At 41.8% G+C, this 19,507-nt stretch overlaps 1 protein-coding gene across 3 annotated transcripts in view; it reads left to right on the plus strand.

The window, feature by feature from the left end:
* Positions 1-19,507, plus strand: part of PHKB (phosphorylase kinase regulatory subunit beta) — a 261,142-nt gene that overhangs the window by 210,953 nt on the left and 30,682 nt on the right. For all 3 annotated transcript variants that reach the window (XM_038753617.1, XM_038753619.1, XM_038753618.1), the window contains 8 exons: positions 817-900; positions 1,387-1,491; positions 1,999-2,081; positions 2,163-2,253; positions 10,434-10,495; positions 10,590-10,752; positions 17,162-17,243; positions 19,432-19,489. In XM_038753617.1, the coding sequence (XP_038609545.1) occupies positions 817-900; positions 1,387-1,491; positions 1,999-2,081; positions 2,163-2,253; positions 10,434-10,495; positions 10,590-10,752; positions 17,162-17,243; positions 19,432-19,489 (728 nt within the window). The remainder of the gene's footprint in view (positions 1-816; positions 901-1,386; positions 1,492-1,998; positions 2,082-2,162; positions 2,254-10,433; positions 10,496-10,589; positions 10,753-17,161; positions 17,244-19,431; positions 19,490-19,507) is intronic.

The raw sequence follows: 19,507 nt of genomic DNA on the forward strand, positions 1-19,507 counted from the left end.
GCCTCTGCTCTATCCCCTAGGCCATGCTGCTTCTCATGGTCACGTTGCTTCTCTCTATTCAAACTGCTATGCCAGTGATCCAAGCACTTATCCTATCCTGCCTTTGATTACTGCATAAGCCTCCTCGCTGATCTCCCTGCTTTCTGTCTCTCTCAGTTCAGTCCATAGTTTATTCTGCTTCCCCAGATCATTTTTCTATAAAACTATTCAGTCCATGTCTTTCCATCCCTCAAGAACCTGTAGTGGTTGACTCTCCACCTCTGCATCAAACAAAAACTCCTTACCGTTGGCTTTAAAGCACTCCATCATCTTGCCCCCTCATATCTTACCTCCCCGATTTCCCCCCACAATCCAGTACACTCACTTCACTCCTCTAATGCCATCCTACTCACTGTTCTTCAGTCTCATCCATCTCACCGCCCACATTCTGTGTCTGGGCTGGAACTCCCTCCCCCTTCCTATCCAACAGACCATCATTCTTCCCATCTTCAATACTTTATTTAAATCCCATCTTCTTCAAGAACGTATATATGTATCTATAATTCATTTTAATATCTGTCTCCCCCTCTAGACTATAAGCTCCCTATGGGCAGGGAATGTGTGCACCAACTCTGTTATGTTGTACTCTCCCAAATGTTTAGTACAGGGTTCTGCACATAGTAAGTGCTTTAGACTGTAAGCTGATTGTGGGCAGTAAATGTGTCTGTTTATTGTTACATCACATTTTCCCAAGTGCTTAGTACAGTGCACAAGCACACAATAAATGTGATTGAATGAATCATATATGATTGTGTTTCCATTAATTGTGTCTTGCAGGCCTACTTCCAGCTGGGCATCAATGAAAAACTAGGACTGTCTGGAAGACCAGACAGGCCTATTGGGTGTCTGGGCACATCAAAGGTGCTTGCAAAAATATCACTGGAAAATCATGTTACTTGCATTGCAGACAGCGCAAACGAAAATATCTTTGAACTGTTGTTACCTTACTTTAAATGGCTGAACTAATTATGTGTAGGCTTATTTTCTGCGAGTAAATCTACCTGTTTGTTTTTATATTGAACCATGGAAACCCTCCAGGAATACTACATAACCATTGTACTGTTAAATTATTTCAGGGCTTCCTCAGCACCTAATTACAGCAATATTTACTAACACAGACTGTTTTCAAGGTGTCAGAGGTGACCTACTCTAATTAAAAAAGAAGGTAAATTAATACCTGGTGAAGTCAAGGATTTCTTAATACACAGCCTTGCATATATTGTATGTAGTCCATGTTGTATTTCTGCATGTTGAAATCTGGATTTTTGCCTTTTATGTGATTAACCCATTTCATAATTGCCTTTTACAGACTTCATTAAAACTGTAATGTCCATTAATTCTTTGCAGATCTATCGAATCCTAGGAAAAACTGTGGTTTGTTACCCTATCATCTTTGACCTAAGTGACTTTTACATGTCCCAAGATGTCTTGCTCCTAATTGATGACATTAAGGTATTTTAAAACATGCTTTTTCTCAAACTGATATGGCGATTATTCTCAGCATTATAAGATCCTGGGGGTTCATGGTGCAGGTGCCCAGTACAGTAGAGAATGGGCAAGTTAACATATTGAGCAATACCGGTTTAATAATGAAAAGGTTGCCAACTTTTTAGAACCTTGTGCTCAAATGATGTAGACCCGATAACTTAAGTGGTCATCTTTAAACACTGATATCCTTTCGTAAATGTATCTCGTAAAAAAAGGACATCTTTTGAGCTGAAAAGATTTCTTCTCCTGCTCTTTATTGTTGTACATCCTTATGAGAAAATATAAGTTGGGCCATTGAAAGAAGATTTCACAAAAGATGGGTTTCTATCATCTTGAAAAACTTCAGTTGAGCAGTAGGAGAAGCTGGCATTTTAAAATAACTTGCTGAATGTATTGTTAGCTCTTTATTTATTACTTCGGTTTGTTCAGTACCGGGTGCTTATGCCTAGTTGTGCTGTTATTTTTTCCTAGAATGCCTTGCAATTTATTAAACAATACTGGAGAATGCATGGTCGGCCATTATTCCTCGTGCTCATTCGTGAGGATAATATCAGGTAGGGATCTGATAGACAAGTGTGAATGTCACTTGCAGTGTGCTATTACATAAATTCACTATTGATGTCATTTATTATCAGGGGAAGCCGGTTCAATCCCATATTGGATATGTTGGCAGCTTTTAAGAAGGGAGTGGTTGGAGGGGTCAAAGTTCATGTTGATCGACTCCAGGTATGCTTTTTAAAGTAAAATTTGGGGTATTTTCTAGGGGTATTAGCTCTTCATTTTGATTCTGTGATATGTGTTATGCAAAGATATTTTGGATTTGTTTGATGTCTGTCTTCCCCCCTCTAGACTGTGAGCCGGTTGTGGGCGGGAATTGTCACCCTTTATTGCTGTATTGACCTTTCCCAAGTGCTTAGTCCAGTGCTCTGCACACAGTAAGCGCTTAATAAATATGATTGAATGAATTAATATTTTAAAGCGTTACTACTCTGTTCAATGTAATAACTTTGTACGACTCACTATTCTACGGTACTAGAGTTTAATAACAGGATTTGAATTTCTTTTTTCCTGTTGAGATTTTAGTTTGTGCTCTTAACTTTCAGGAGAAGGTTTGTGATGAGTTTTAAACTGTCTTTCTGCTCCCCAAGTGTTAATGATTGGAAATCCTGCCATGCTCTTGCCATTAATTACTATTTGGCTCTCTGGGTTTTTATCTCCTTTCATTGTGTCAGAAACCATTGCCAATCCAGAAAATGTGATTTGGCTTAAGTTTGTGGCATTTGGAGAGCTATTTTTCATCACATTTATATTTGGTGATATATCTAATACAAAAAAAATAGGCAGGAGCTCAAGGACCTGTGCTTTTTACACCATTTCAGTATTTCAGCATCTCCAGAATTTGCAAGCACTTATGCTTACTTTCTAATAGTCAGTTGTATTTATTGAGCACTAACTGTGTGCAGAGCACTGTTTCAAGCACTTGGGAGAGTACAACAGAGTTAGTAGTCAAGTTCCCTGCCCACAAGGAGCTTACAGTCCAGGTTGTAAGTTTGTCCTCTAGATTGTAAACTCGTTATGGGCAGGGAACATATCTGCTAATTAGAGAAGCAGCATGGCTTAGTGGAAAGAGCACAGACTTGGGAGTCAGAGGACGTGAGTTCTAATCCCAACTCCGCCACTTGTCTGCTGTGAGACCTTGGGCAAGCCACTTAACTTTTCTATGCCTCAGTTACCTCATCTGTAAAATGGGGACTAAGACTGTGGGGCCATGAAGGACAACCTGATTACCTCATATCTGCCCCAGCACTTAGAACAGTGCTTGGCACATAGTAAGCACTTAACAAGTACCCTTATTTTTAAAAATTCTATTGTATTCTACTCTCCCAAGTGCTTAGAACAGTGTTCTGCACAAAGAAGTGCTCAATAAATACCATTGATTGATTAGAAGGGGAGACAGACATTAGAATAAGTAAATACATTATGGATATATATATGTATAAATGTTGTGGGGCTGAAATTAGGTTGAATATCAAGTGCTTACAGAGTATAGCCATAGGCGACACAAAAGGAAGGAGGAGTAGAGGGAAAAAGGGCTTAATCAGGGAAGGCCTCTTGGAGGTGATTTTCTGCCCTATTATCTGCCTCCTATCTGCTCTGTGACCTAGGGAAAGTCACTTATTTTATCTGTGCCTCAGTTACCTCATCTGTAAAATGGGGATTAAGACTGTGAGCCCTACACAGGACAGGTACTGTGTCCAAACTGATTAACTTGTATCTACTCCAGTGCTTAGTACTTTCGGTTCCTGACACATAATAAACACTTGGGGAATACTATTTAAAAAATAAGGCTTTGAAGGTGGAGAGAGTGGTCACCAGTCATGTATGGAGAAGGAAGAAGTTCTAGGCCACAGGGAGGATGTGGACAAGGGGTCAGCGATGAGATAGATGAGGTTAAATTTCAGTAAGGTGGCTTTAGAGGAGCAAAGCATAAGCTAGGTTGAAGTAATAATAATAATAATAATAATAATAATGGCATTTATTAAGCGCTTACTATGTGCAAAGCACTGTTCTAAGCGCTGGGTGGGATACAAGGTGATGAGGTTGTCCCACGTGGGGCTCACAGTCTTCATCCCCATTTTACAGATGAGGGAACTGAGGCCCAGAGAAGTTAAGTGACCTGCCCAAAGTCACACAGCTGGCAAGTGGTGGAGCCGGGATTTGAACCCATAACCTCTGACTCCAAAGCCCGGGCTGTTTCCCACTGAGCCACACTGCTTCTCTGTAGGAAATCAACAAGGTTAGTTAGGAGGGGACAAGGTGATGGAGTGCTTTAAAGCCAATGGTAAGTTCCTTTTTGATGCAAAGATGGAGGGGCAACAACTAGAGCCTCTTGAGGAGTGGGGAAATGTGGACTGAGCATTTTTATAGAAAAATGATCCAGGCAACGGAGTGAAGTGTGGACTGGAGTGGGGAGAGACAAGAGGCAAAGAGGCCAGCAAGGAGGGTGATAGAGTAATCAAGGCGGGTTAGAGTAAGTGCTTGGTTCAAAATAGTAACAGTTTGTGTAGCAGGAAAAGGATAGATTTTAGCAATGTTGTGAAGGTTGAACGGACAGGATTTGGTGACATTGAATATGTGATCTGAATAAGAGCGATGAATGGAGGATAATGCCAAGTTTACGGACTTGTGGGACAGGGAGGATGGTGGTGCTGTCTACAGTGATGGGAAAGTTTATGGCTTGGGTGGGAATATGAGGAGTTCTGTTTGGACATGGTAAGTTCGAGGTATCGGCGAGACACCCAGGAAGAGATGTCCTGAAGGCAGGAGGAAATGCAAGACTGCAGGAATGGAGAGGTTAATTTAGGAATCATCCACATAGAGATGGTAGTTGAAGTCATGGGAATGAATGAACTCTCTAAGGAAGTGGACAGTAATGATGGTATTTGTTAAGTGCTTACTATGTGCCAAGCAGTCTTCTAAGTGCTGCGGTAGATACAAGGTTATCAGGTTGTCCCACATGGGGCTCACAGTCCTCATTTTACAGATGAGTTAACTGAGGCACAGAGAAGTTAAGGGACTTGCCCAAAGTCACACAGCTGAGAAGTGGCAGAGCTGGTATTCGAACCCATGACTTGTGACTCCCAAGCCCATACTCTTTCCACTAAGCCATGCTGCTTCTCAAGAGGATGTACATGAAGAATAGAAGAAGACCCAGAACTGAGCCTTGAGGGACTCCCATCGTTAAAGCGTGAGAGTCGGGAAAGGAGCCCGCGGAAAGAGACTGAGAATGAGCCATCAGAGAGATGGGAGAACAGTGTCAGTAAAACCAAAGTTGGGTAATATTTCAAGGAGAAGGGGGTAGTTGACAGTGTAATTCTAAATTTTCCAATGTTATAAAACTGTATATTTTGCCAATCCCATGCCATACATCTCTAGGCTCCAATTCATTTTTATCTGAGATACATATCTATAGATAGATAGGCCCATTTATAGATATGTATCTCAGATAAAACAAATATATGTGCTAAACATTGTATGTGTTATCAAGTGTCTACATAATACAAATTTATGTTTTGTAAATCGCATATATATTGATGACAAATATAGAATCTATAGCATATATGTCCCTATGTCTGTGTGATTTATAAAACATATGTAAGTTATATATTCTGTTCCATCGCTGTGTGTGTGTGTCAGTGAGATTTACAAAGCATGCATTCTTATTACATAAATGCTTGCTGGCACAAAGATACACAGCACACACACATAAGGGTTATATTAGGGTATTTTATTTTATTAGGTTATGTGCTTCTACACAAGCACATACCAAATCCTTAACACAAACGGGCATTTAATCAGGTCACATAATTCCACACCAGTAAATCCAATTAAGTTGTGCCCAGAAGACACACACTAGTTTTAGCATTTCCACCCAAAATTGTTTGCCTGAACAACTGTGTATATTCTGAGGATTTTTTACCATACTTTCACATTAGATATTCTAAATTTTAACAAAAAGCAGCTCTAATTGTTTCATCTATAAAGTGACAGCTGTTTCCAGGATGCTATTAGGTTTGACCCTGACTCAGCCGCTCAGTAACGTTTTAGCTATCAAGGGTGTGGTTTATGCTTATAAGTAAAAGGAAACATTGCCTTCAAAATGTCATTTGTTTCATTTTTTCAACCTCTGATATTTGCAGTTTTTGAAGCAGATCATTAAGTGGCTTGGATTTTAGATCAATATCATTTTATTTGAATTTTTAGAATAATAGAGGGCCATTTTGGAAACTTTCCATTTTGTATGAGAAAGGATTATGAAAAAACCTGGGTAAAATGGTGTTTTTATACCCTTAAAGAAGATATGTTCAATTTGCCTATAAGTACACAAAACTATTCGTGTATCTAGTAATGTTAGATGTTCTTAATACAAGGAAGTGTTGCATGAGTTTTATGGTGAGGTTTACATGAATTGTAGTTGTCTGTTTCTGCAGCATAATCTATGTGCCTTCTTACACTATTTTTAATTTCCACTTCCATTATACGTTGTTTCTTTTATATGTAGTCTGCCTTAAGGAACTAAGCAAACTAGAGAAGGGGGTTGGTCAGCATTTAAAAATGGACGTTTATTTTTACTGACATTAGTAGTTTAAGTATTATGGAATGTAAAATACATAAATTCAAAATTTTTGCAGCTTTCATCTCTTTGCCATTGTCTAAGAATTATCACATGCATTTGCTATTCTAAGAATTAAAGTCCCCTTTCAATTACCTACAGTTTCTCTGGATATATCCTGCTGCACATAACAAATTTAGAGAAGCAGCGTGGCTCAGTGGAAAGAGCACGGGCTTTGGACTCAGAGGTCATGGGTTCAAATTCCGGCTCCGCCAGTTGTCAGCTGTGTGACTTTGGGCAACTCACTTCACTTCTCTGGGCCTCAGTTATCTCATCTGTAAAATGAGGATTGACTGTGAGCCCCCCGTGGGACAACCTGATCACCTTGTAACCTCCCCAGCACTTAGAACAGTGCTTGGCACATAGTAAGCACTTAATAAATGCCATTATTATTATTATTATTATTAAATTTGTATTAATAATATATGATTTAATGATAACCCAAACTATGGCAATAAGTGATGACTAGTAAATTGTTAACATTAATTCTAATGTTATTGGCATTAATGTTGTCTTGTCCACAAAGCCAGAGACTACTTGGAAGCATGGATTCAGGGAGCTGTTCACAAAAATGAACTCTCTCCCATTTGTCTGAGAGCAAATGGAATTTTTGGTCAATCAATCAATCAATCGTATTTATTGAGCGCTTACTGTGTGCAGAGCACTGTACTAAGCGCTTGGGAAGTACAAGTTGGCAACATATAGAGACAGTCCCTACCCAGCAGTGGGCTCACAGTCAGACCAATTAGAATCTGGCCTCGGTATCTAGGGAAAATTATTGGGAGTGGTGGGGGGAGAGAATATCAAACTCATCTTCTTTATTTGGCTTGTAGTCGCCATTGAAAAAGACTTGAGCAAAGGTGAGAGGTGCAAATGTGTGCTTATATAAATGTAGACAATATGTATATATGTATGATATTTGGGCTTTGTCTATCAGTACATGGGGCCGTTGCAAATTTTGAAAGATCAACCAAAACTCTAGCGATTCCAACCATTTTCACATTATTTCCACACATTGACTATGGCTCCACTACAGCATTCTCCATTAGCAACAGGTAATTATTGATCACCCACTTTATGCTAGGTCCCAAAAATTCTAAATGTGAAGTTCTAGAATGTGGGGTTCATTCGTTCATTCAGTCAATTGTATTTATTGATCACTTACTCTGTGCAGAACACTGTACTAAGCGCTTGGGAAGTACAATTCAGCAACAGAGACAATCTGGTTCGCAGATCTGAACACGGCTACACTGGGTGAGACACTTGAAGAGAGTGAACATTCTAGACTGTGAGCCCGTTGTGGGGTAGAGACCGTCTCTATATGTTGCCGATTTGTACTTTCCAAGCACTTAGTACAGTGCTCTGCACACAGTAAGTGCTCCATAAATATGATTGAATAAACGAATCAGCAAGATGACCACACTACTAATATATGGAGACCTGAAATTGGAAAAATGAGAGCAAGGAGAGTGGAAGAGATTCATTTTGGCCACAGTAAAATAAAGCCTTAGACAATCCTGCATCTCACCTTAAAACCCGGAGTTATTTTCTGAGGATACACTGATATGACATGCCACTCTCAATAAGGAAGGGGCTGTTTTTGGAAAAACTTTCAAAAGAAACAAAGAGACAAGGAGGCAAAAAAGAAAACAGTGCCAGGCACGGCAAATATTAAACACAAGAGCACAAGGGACTGTCTTCTTTTGTTGTCCAGGGTTGCTGGGACTGGGGGTTCCGTATTAGAGCATAGGCCTCGGTGTCAGACTGTGTATGACTTTGGGCAGTTCACTTCACTGTGGCTCAGTTCCCTCATCTGTGAAATGGGGATTAAGACTTTGAGACCTTGTGGGACAGGGACCGTGTCCAACCTGATAATCATGTATCTACCCCAGCTCTTAGAACAGTAAGAGCTTAACAAATACTACAGTAATTAGTCTTTTCAGCCAAATGTGCACTATTAGGCAAATTTCACCCTCAGGTGTCTTCTTATGAAGGACAGCTATAAAGAATGTAGAGAAGTCACAGGTGCTCTGAAATCCATACATCCATCTATTGGGTCTGCAAAGTTTCATCAATAAGCATGAAGCGTAGGGAGTATGTTTCTACAGTACCCTTCTAGACTGTGAGCCTGTTGTTGGGAAGGGACCGCCTCTATATGTTGCTGACTTGTACTTCCCAAGCGCTTAGTACAGTGCTCTGCACACAGTAAGCGCTCAATAAATATGATTGAATGAATGAATGAGTAAAGTGTCTCAAAAATATTGTCTAGATTGAAGGGAAGACCTATTTTGTAAAAACAAAACAGTAGCAACAAGAACAAAAACAAAAACCAGATCTGTTTACATATAATTTTCTGTTATCTATAGAATGGTGGTGGCCAAAATAGCCCAGATGAGTAAAATCCATGCACAAAGCACTCACGTTGTCCATTAAGAGTAACCCTCCTTACCAGCTAAACTTGTGACAATTCACGAGACGGGCTGTTTGAGTTCCATATCTTTTGAATTTCCCTCCCCATTCCTCTGATGGAGGTGAAATGCCCAGAGGTAATTATCCAGACAGAGGAGAGGTAGCAAAAGTTTGGTAGTACGCAAACTAGATGATGAGTCTTAATAATTAAGAGATGGCTTTATTCTTTTGAATGTCACAGCAATCTTTCATTTCTGAAGTGACGGCAAAAAATCAGTCTCCTATTGCCTTGTTCCAAAATGAACAATTTTAAGGTTAAATGAAAGAGCCTGAAATGGATACATGGGAATAAGCAGTTGTTTCCTCGGTCATTCATTCATTCATTCATTCAATCGTATTTATTGAGCGCTTACTGTGTGCAGAGCACTGTACTAAGCGCTTAGGAAGTACAAGTTGGCAACATATAGAGACGGTCCCTACCCAACAGTGGACTCACAGTCTAGAAGGGAAAAAATATGGAACGCTTCACGAATTTGCGTGTCATCAAGGGTGAATAATTGTATTTGATGTTTTATAGGAGACCACCGTAAGTTATTTTGGTTTTACAGTGTCAGGACTGCCATTGAGAATTCATGAATATTGGAATAAAATGCAGTCATCTTGTAGTAATAATAATAATGATGTATTTATTAAGCGCTTACTATATGCCAAGCACTGTTCTAAGCACTGGGGTAGCTACAAGGTAATGAGGTTGATCCACGTGGGTCTCACAATCTTAATCCCCATTTTACAAATGAGATAACTGAGGCACAGAGAAGTTAAGTGACTTTCCCAATGTCACACAGCTGATAAGTGGTGGAGCCGGGATTAGAACCCACAGCTCTGACTCCCAAGCCCGTGCTTTTGTCACTCAGCAGTGTGGCTCAGTGGAAAGAGCACGGCCTTTGGAGTCAGAGGTCATGAGTTCAAATCCCGGCTCTGCCAACTGTCAGCTGTGTGACTTTGGGCAAGTCACTTAACCTCTCTGGGCCTCAGTTCCCTCATCTGTAAAATGGGGATTAAGACTGTGAGCCCCCCGTGGGACAACATGATCACCGTGTAACCTCCCCAGTGCTTAGAACAGTGCTTTGCACATAGTAAGCGCTTAATAAATGCCATTATTATTATTATTATTATTATTATAAGCCATGCTGCTTCTCATGCTTCTTATGTTCCCTTTCCTGTATGTGAAGACTACATATTTGCTCTGGTTTTGATCCAGTTACACCAGCCTTACAATTTGCAGAGCATTATTTAAATGTGAATCTTTTCTTGCTTATTTCAGACACTAATATCAGGAGCTGTTGTCGAACAACTTGACTTCCTGAGAATCAATGATTCGGAAGAGTGAGTACTCTGAGATATCTAGGGGTGTTCTTTCACTCTTTTTAGATGATGTTGTAAACGTGTAAAATTGAAAAAAATTTTTTTAACTTCTCAGGCTTCCAGAGTTTAAGAGCTTTGAGGAATTAGAATTGCCGAAACATTCAAAGGTCAAGAGGCAAGCCAGTACTCCAAACGCTCCTGAACTGGAACAGCAACCCGATATAAACATAATTGAGTGGAAAAACAGAGCAACACACGAGATTCTTCAAAAACTAAGTGTGAGGATCGAGTGAGGCAGAGTGTTCTCTGTCAAGGTCTGGGTGGGGATCACTTCTCCCGCCGCTTGCCCTCTGGGGAGAACACAATATGAGGAGTCTCTTGGCATTAGTGGATTTTGGGTTTGTGGTTGGCTGTACCCATATTCCGGATGGTGATACTTTCCACTGTCACTTTGAAAATAATAACAGTAATAGTAATAATACTAATAATAATGATAATTGCTGTATTTGTTAAGTGCTTACCATGTGCCTGGCACTGTACTAAGTACCAGGATGGATACAAGTAAATCGGGTTGGACACAATCCCGGTCCCATATGGGGTTCACAGTCTCAATCCCCCGTTTTACGGATGAGGTAACTGAGACCCAGAGAAGTGAAGTGACTTGCCCGAGGCCACACAGCAGAGCTGGGATTAGAACCCATGACCTTGTGAATCCAAGGCCCCTGCTCCATCCACTTGGCCGTGCTGTTTCACAGACTGGCAGGACACCTCATCTCCCAGCTTCCCGACTTCCCTACTCCTGGATAGCTGTGAGTTGTGGAATAAACTTTCCAGTGCGTAAGTGCAGCCCCCACTGCGGGCAGGTGGTATTCACCGTGTCCCCTCATTTGCAGGAGTTTCTCTAACCAATTCCCCTCAGATACCAAGGGACTACTGTAATCAGCCTTGAGGTATGTCCTGTCTCACTGCACCAGGCAGTTACTGGTGTCATCAGTAATGATTAGCGATTTTCACTTTCAGGACACATTCCCGATGCAAATTAGCAATCCCCGTAGATCTCTTCTGAGGCAAGTGCCCAAACAGTGCTATCAGCCTAACTTCCCAAATGGGGAAACTGAGATTCAGTGGTTAAGTAGCTTGCTCTAGGCCAGGAAAGGAGTGTAGGAGAGTTGGGGCTAATATTGGGATCTCCCTGCACGCTGGTTCTCTGCTCAAACCGCATCCTCTCCATATTCTGTCATTTGACCTTAGCACTGAGTAGCCCTGAAAAGCTCCACTTCAGAGTGACCAAAGGAAGGAATTTGAACCATTTATAATAGTGATCAATCAATCAATCAATCGTATTTATTGAGCGCTTACTGTGTGCAGAGCACTGTACTAAGCGCTTGGGAAGTACAAGTTGGCAACATACAAAGACAGTCCCTACCTAACAGTGGGCTCACAGTCTAAAAGGAGACAGAGAACAAAACCAAACATACTAACAAGATAAAATAAATAGAATAGATATGTACAAGTAAAATAAATAAATAAATAAATAGAGTAATAAATATGTACAGACATATATACATATATACAGGTGCTGTGGGGAAGGGAAGGAAGGAGGAAGTGTCAAGCACTATACTAAGCGTTGGAGTGGATACAAGCAAATCAGGTTGGCTACAGTCCCTGGTCCCTCTCAGGGCTCACGGTCTTAATCCCCATTTTACAGATAGGGTAACTGAGGCACAGAGCAGTTAAATCAATGCCATTTTAAATGGAAGAACCAGAAAGGAAAATAAATTGATTATTTGTACTATGTATCAGTGACCAAAGGGAGAGAAAGGAGAACAATCAGAGAGGAGCAGTGGTCCAGGGACCCCAACAGGCTGAGGGAGGCCATTTTTTGAGTCGGCCATTGAAGAGGCTTCCAGAATCCACCTTGGTGGCCAGCTCACGAGATGGTGCAGCCAGGATTGTGGACTGCCATTATCATCGGGCCTTGGGCCAGAATTCCTGATAGGGGTCATCGCCGTTGCTGGGCCTGGGGAAATTAATGGCAATGGTGGGTTGGGTGGTCTTCTCTAACCCAAGAGTAACTAACCCTACAAACCTCTTCATGCTGCTGCCACCCTGACAGTCTTCTGTGGCCTGGATCCCTACTCTAGCCACTTACCTTCCTTGAGCCCAGGTCAGAGCTGCTGTGATCATAATAATGATGATAATAATTATAATAATAGCGGTAGCAGTAGTAGTAATGGGAGTATTTGTTAATTACTTACTGTGTGCCAAGCACTGTTTTAAGCTCTGGGGTAAATGCAGTTGGACACAGTCCCTGTCCATGTGGGACTCACAGTCTAAATAGGAGGGAAAACAGGAACTGACTCCCAATTTTAAAGATGAGGAAACCGAGGCCCAGAGAAGTGAAGTGACTTGTTCAAGGTCACACAGCGGGTAAGTGGCGGAGCCGGGATTAGAACCCAGGTCCTTCTGAGTCCCGCTAGGTCATGCTGGGCAGGGATCAAGACCATCAATTGTGTCATAGTCTACTTTCCCAAGCACTTAGTCCAATGCTCGGCACACAGTAAGTGCTCAGTAAATAATATCGATTGATTGAGTTGGGTGAGCTTGGACCTCCCCATGTGCTTGGGTCCTCTGCCTCACCTTACTCTGGGTCAGGCAGCGTCATGATGTCTTGAATGTCTGAGCTTGTGAGGTACGTAGGTGTCCCTCTTTCCATTTACAGACGAGGAAAGTGAGGCATCAATAGAGTAAATGACTTTCAAAGACATTTTACTTACAGAAACAGTAGTAGAACTCATTGAGGCTGTGTTGGCAGTGTATCGCTTAAACTGCCTCCTGGCTAATGTAGTCTGAAATATATTAAGTTGAAAGCAACATTAGAAGGCACTCTGGTATAACTTCCCACTCCCAAGCAAGATTATGACCCCCACCCCATCCTTTCTGAGGATGGGGTTTTCCCTCTCACCTCACCTGCTCTGTGCCAAGTCCTTTCTTTAATTCCCCTTCAGTAAGTGAACAGAGAGCAGAAGACCAACCGGATGGATAGTTGGGAGCCAGAAGTGCAGGCCAGAGCTGTTCTGGGAAGGGAAGCTGGGGAAAGGAGGCAGTTAGCTCCACCCACTCATTTGACAGCTGTGCAGACAAAGGGGAGGTAGAACTTGCTGACTTCAATGGGTTGGATTTGGAGGAGCAAGCATCCATCTCCTGCACCCCAGTTTCTCAGGACAGTGGGGATATGCGTCTCTTTCTCTGAGTCTCTTTCTCTCATCCGAATGGCTGCATGCTGACATACCTCTTACCTAAGTCATGGAGGGAGACTCTCCCTCTCCCTTCTCTCCTTCTCCAGCCCAGCCCGCACCCTCCGCTCCTCTGCCGCTAACCTCCTCACCGTGCCTCATTCTCGCCTGTCCCGCCATCGACCCCCGGCCCACGTCATCCCCCGGGCCTGAAATGCCCTCCCTCTGCCCATCCGCCAAGCTAGCTCTCTTCCTCCCTTCAAGGCCCTACTGAGAGCTCACCTCCTCCAGGAGACCTTCCCAGACTGAGCCCCCTCCTTCCTCTCCCCCCTCGTCCCCCTATCCATCCCCCCGGTCTTACCTCCTTCCCTTCCCCACAGCACCTGTATATATGTATATATGTTTGTACATATTTATTACTCTATTTTATTTGTACATATTCTATTTATTTTATTTTGTTAATATGTTTTGTTTTGTTGTCTGTCTCCCCCTTCTAGACTGTGAGCCCGCTGTAGGGTAGGGACCATCTCTATATGTTGCCAACTTGTACTTCCCAAGTGCTTAGTACAGTGCTCTGCACACAGTAAGCACTCAATAAATATGATTGAATGAATGAATGAATGAATGGAGACAATGAGCAAGGTTTTTGTGACAAACTGGGGTTAAATGGGTCCCTCTGAGTTCATAGTGTCTGGTCAGTTTAAGGACCCTATCAGAAAAAGGATGGCCTGATTTGGGTCAATCTGCAGGGGCTGGGGGAGATCCAAAAAAAGTCCCCGAATCCCATAGCTCTTAGTAACAGAAATGTTTTAGTTGAATTTACAATGCAAATAATAGAGGATTTACAGTGGTAGCATCTTGATCATTTATAGGATGGAACCAAACTCCATTCATTTGAGGTCCCAACAGCTGTAGTTTTCCTTTGCGTTTGCATCCTCAAACCTCGGGGTGTTGCTCAGGAATACTGATTTTTCCTTACCAGATATCATTTCAGTTTTGCTAATGTGCCAATTATTTTTATATGATAGTATCTTCTTTTTGTGAACCATTTTTTTTCTCTTTCAGTATGCAAATGTTTTAAAGCTAATTAGCCAAAGACCCTTCCTTTTCCTCTTAATGCCATTCATAATTGATAGGATTGTTGTTTTTTTAGAGCTTCCAAGGACATTAGCAAAGCAAAGGGTCAGGACTTGGAATTAATCAATCAAGGGTGTTTACTGAGTGGAGAGAACAATGCAAAAGAGTTGGTAGCCACGTTCCCACAACGAGCGTACAGTTTTCTAGACAGAAATTAAGAGCAATGAATAATGTATAGCTATGTGCCTGATTGATGTCTAGAGGGGGAGACAGACATTAATATATACATACATATAAATAACTATTAGATATGTAGATGAGTGCTATGGGGCTGAGGATGAGGTGAATGCCAAATGCCCAAAGGTCACAGATCCAAGTGCATAGACAACACAGAAGGAAGAGGGAGGTGGGGAAAAGACGGCTTAATCAGGGAAGGCCTCTTGGAGGAGATATAACCTTAATAAGGCTTTGAAGGTGGGGAGAGTGGTGGTCTGGCATCTGTGAAGGCAGAGGGAGTTCCAGGCTTGGGGGAGGATGTGGGAAAGGGCTCAGCGATGAAAACTATGAGATCGGGACACGTGAGCAAGCTGGAGCTAAAGGAGCAGAGTAGATGGGTCGAGCTGTAGTAGGAGATCAGTGAAGTAAGGTAGAAGGGGGCGAGCTGATTGAGTGCTTTAAAGTCAATGGTAAGGAGTTTCTGTTGAATGCGGAGATCGATGGGCAACCAGTGAAGGGTCTTCAGGAGTGGAGAGACATGAACTGAACTGATTTAAGAAAAGCAATCCGTGCAGCAATCTGGACTGAGGAGAGACAGGAGGCGGGCAGATCAGCGACGAGGCTGATGCAGTAGTTAAAGTGGGATAGGATAAGTGCTTGGATCCATGCGGTAACTGTTTGGATATGGAGGACAGACCGTATTTTAGCAGTTTTGAGTTAGAAACTATAAGATTTGTTGACAGATTGAATATGTGAGTTGTATGAGAGAAAGTGACTCAAAGAGATCACCAAGGCTTCAGGTTTGTGCGATAGGGAGGGTAGCGGTATTGTCTACAGTGATGGGAAAGTCATGGGGAGGACAGGGTTTGGGTGGGAAGATATGGAGTTCTGTTTTGGACATGTTTAGTTTGGGATGGGGTGAAAAGCCTGAAATGCAATCTGTTGATCAAGAGGCAGTGCTGATGTCAGGGTTCTCTGGGTGGGCTTAATCAATTAATTTATTGAGAGCTTACTATGTGCAGAGCACTGTATTAAGCACTTGGGAAAGTACAATAGACACATTTCCTGCCCACAAGGAGCTTAAAGTTCAGAGGGGCAGACTGACATTAAAATAAATTACATATTATGTACAAAAATGCTCTGGAACGGAAGATGAGGTGAATATCAAGTGCATAGGTGATGCCGAAGAGAGGGAATAGGGAAAATGGGGGCTTAGTTCGGGAAGACCTCTGGGAGGAGATGTGATCTAAATAAGGCTTTGAAGGGAGTTGTGATGTATCATATAAGAAAGAGGCATGCCAGAGGGAAGATGTGGACTAGGGGTAGGCAGTGAGATAGATGAGACTTAGGTACAATGAGAAGGTGTGGGCTGGATTGTAGGAAATCGGCAAGGTAAGATAGGAGGGGAAGAGCTGATTGAGTGCTTTAAAGCCAATGGTAAGCTGTTTCTGGTTGATGCAGAGGCAAATGGGTAACCACTAAAGGTTCTTGAGGAGTGAGGAGAATGGACTGTATCTTTTTTAGAAAAATGATCCAGGCAATGAAGTAAAGTAAGGATGGGATAGGGAGAGACAGGAGGCAGGGAGGTCAGCGAGGAGGTTGATGCAGTAGTCAAGGCAGGATATACTTTGCGCTTGGATCAGCAAAGGAGCAGTTCGGAGAGGAAAGGGCAGATTTTAGTGATGTTGTGATGTTAGAACCTACAGGATTTGGCAACAAATTGAATATGTGGGTTGAATGAGAGAGATGAATGGAGGGCATTCCCATCGTGAAAGACCTGTGAGACACGGAGGATAGAGATGTTGTCTACAGTGATGGGAAAGACAAAGGGAGGACAAGGTTTGGGTGGTGAATAGTGAGTTCTGTTTTGAACATGTTTAATTGAAGGTGAACTTCAAGTATTCCATTTGCCAAATTGGGTTAGCCCAATAGATTAGTGCTTTACTCTAGAGTGCTTGTTAAAAATTGTCTTTTCCAGTGAAAAGTCATTTAGCCATGTAAATATAGCCAAGTACTAATCATTTATTCTGTATTTCACTTTCCTTTCCCCGTTGTGACACTTTCCTTCTTTCTACCATTTAACTTATTTTTTTGATACAAGAGGGAATTCTGGTGCCCGCTGCTTGCTAGTGACACATGGTGATTTATCTTCTTACAGGACTGCAACTGCCTGGCAAGTCAAGCCATACTGTTGGGCATTCTACTCAAAAGGGAAGGCCCCACTTTCATCACAAAGGAAGGTATGATTGCCTTTTGGGGTTTTTTTTTCTAGGTAGTAGAAGAAACAGTTTCCCATGTACTCTTAATGAACATGAATAATGGGGATACACGGAAGAAGTTGCCTAGCTATTTTCCTCTCCATTAAGGCAGTTTTCACTTTTAAATGGAAAATTCACATTCATACCCCACAGAGTGGAATGAGCTGTTTAATGTATCAACTCCTAAATTGTTTTCATGCAGGGTTGCTTGATTTTAATTCTGAGCACAAGTGTTTTTTGGGTGATAATGTATTTAATCTCCCATGTTCAAATGGAACAGCACATGATTTCAAGCCTGGGCATGTTATCCCCCAAAAGGCTCAGTAGTCACATATTGACAGGCTTTTATTTATTTATTTTTTTTTTACTTTAATTTTTCAAGATCGGTATCGAGGGGAGATGTCAGTAAGAATTAGACTTCTCTTGTTTTGCCACAGATTCTGGAAGGCAGTATAACATTAATGAAATTGTATTCCAAGAATGCATTAATGGGGTGATGAAAATAAATCATTTCTAATCATGCCCAGCCATATACTGGATGGTGTTTATAGGCTACTGAACTTTTGATATGTAATTATGTGCATACACACACACACACACACACACACACACACACACACACACACGCACACACACATTTTTAACCAATGTGGTCTTGAAATGCTTCTGTTTTGAAAGCCAAAAAGGAACCTTCATCACCACTGTTGAAAGAGCAGTCAAGGCACCTATTAAGCAATCAGTCAGTGGTATTTATTGAACACTTCCTGAATGCAAAGCACTTTACTAAGAACTTGGGAGAGGACAGTTGAATAAGCAGACATGATCTCTGCCCTCTAGGATCCTACAGTCCAGCGGGGAAGACAAGCATTAAAATAAATTACTGGTGGGGGAAGCAACCAAGTATTAAAGGTACATCCGGGAGCTCAGTGGGTGTAGTGAGTACCTAAGTGCTTAAGGGATGCAGACTCAAGGGCATGGGTGACACAGTTGGGAGGGAAAATAGGATGGGGAGATGAGAGTTGAATCAGAGTAGGCTTCCTGGAGGAGATACGGTTTTAGTAGGGCTTTGAAGAGGGGTAGAGTGCAGGTTAGTTGGATAATAATAGTAATGATAAATTATTATTATTGTTACTATTATTATTATTATGGTATTTGTTAGATGCTTACTCTGTGCCAGGCACTGTACTAAGAACTGGGGTGGACATAAGCAAATCAGGTTGGACACAATCCCTGTCCCACATGGGGCTCACAGTCTTAATCCCCATTTTCCAGATGAGGTAACTGAGGCCCAGAGAAGTGAAGTGACTTGCCTGAGGTCACACCCCAGACAAGTGGCGGAGCCAGGATTAGAACCCAAGTCCTTCTGACTCCAAGGCCAGTCCTCTGTCCTCTCCTCCATGCTTTTTCTCATGTGGATGTGAAAGGAGAGGATTCCAGGCAGTGGAGTAAGCATAAGTGAAGGGTTGATGGCATTTTAAGGACATTCAAGTGGCCAATATTAGTCCAATCCTGGGTAGTGCTAAAATTTGGGCTAAGAGCCCCGGCCATTTGTGACTATCCTGGGTCAGAAGGGTGAGGATACCAATAAACCAAGTCATTACTCCCAGAACATGTTTTTCAACCACAAAATAATGCCTAATATAGTTAAATGTGAATAATCCTTAGCTTCAGGAATTTTCTTCAGAAATATGAAGTTCCACATTTCCCATTTTGAAGACCGGTCAAGTTGGGGAACTGAAGGCTTCGATCAGTCAATCAATCAATCATATTTAGTGATCATTAACTGTGTGCAGAGCACATACTAAGCACTTGGGAGAGTACAAAGTAACGCACTTGGTAGATATGTTCGCTGCCTGCAAGAAGCTTACAGTCCGTAGGCTTCATTAGGGAAGACCTCTTGGAGGAGATACGATTTATTTAGTGGGGCTTCCAAGTTGGGAAGAGTGGCAGGCTCCTGGTTATACATGAGAAGGGAGTTTCTTGTAAAATAAGCGAGAGGCTTAAGGAACATCTATCTCTAAGCTTCAACACACACATAAAATTTCAAAAGTTAAATTGCATTCACTAAAAAGCGTAGAAATAAGTAGATGTACATTAACCACAAACTTCCAGATTCTTGGCAAATTTGATGGTCATAAATAACCAGTTAACACTATTATTCTCTGTTCAGGAACTGTTTCTGATCATATTGAAAGAGTCTATAGAAGAGCTGGCAGTAAAAAACTTTGGTTCGTATTCAGTATCCT

The sequence above is a fragment of the Tachyglossus aculeatus genome, chromosome 11 (genome assembly GCF_015852505.1).
Source record: "Tachyglossus aculeatus isolate mTacAcu1 chromosome 11, mTacAcu1.pri, whole genome shotgun sequence".
NCBI classification, from domain to species: Eukaryota; Metazoa; Chordata; class Mammalia; order Monotremata; family Tachyglossidae; genus Tachyglossus; species Tachyglossus aculeatus.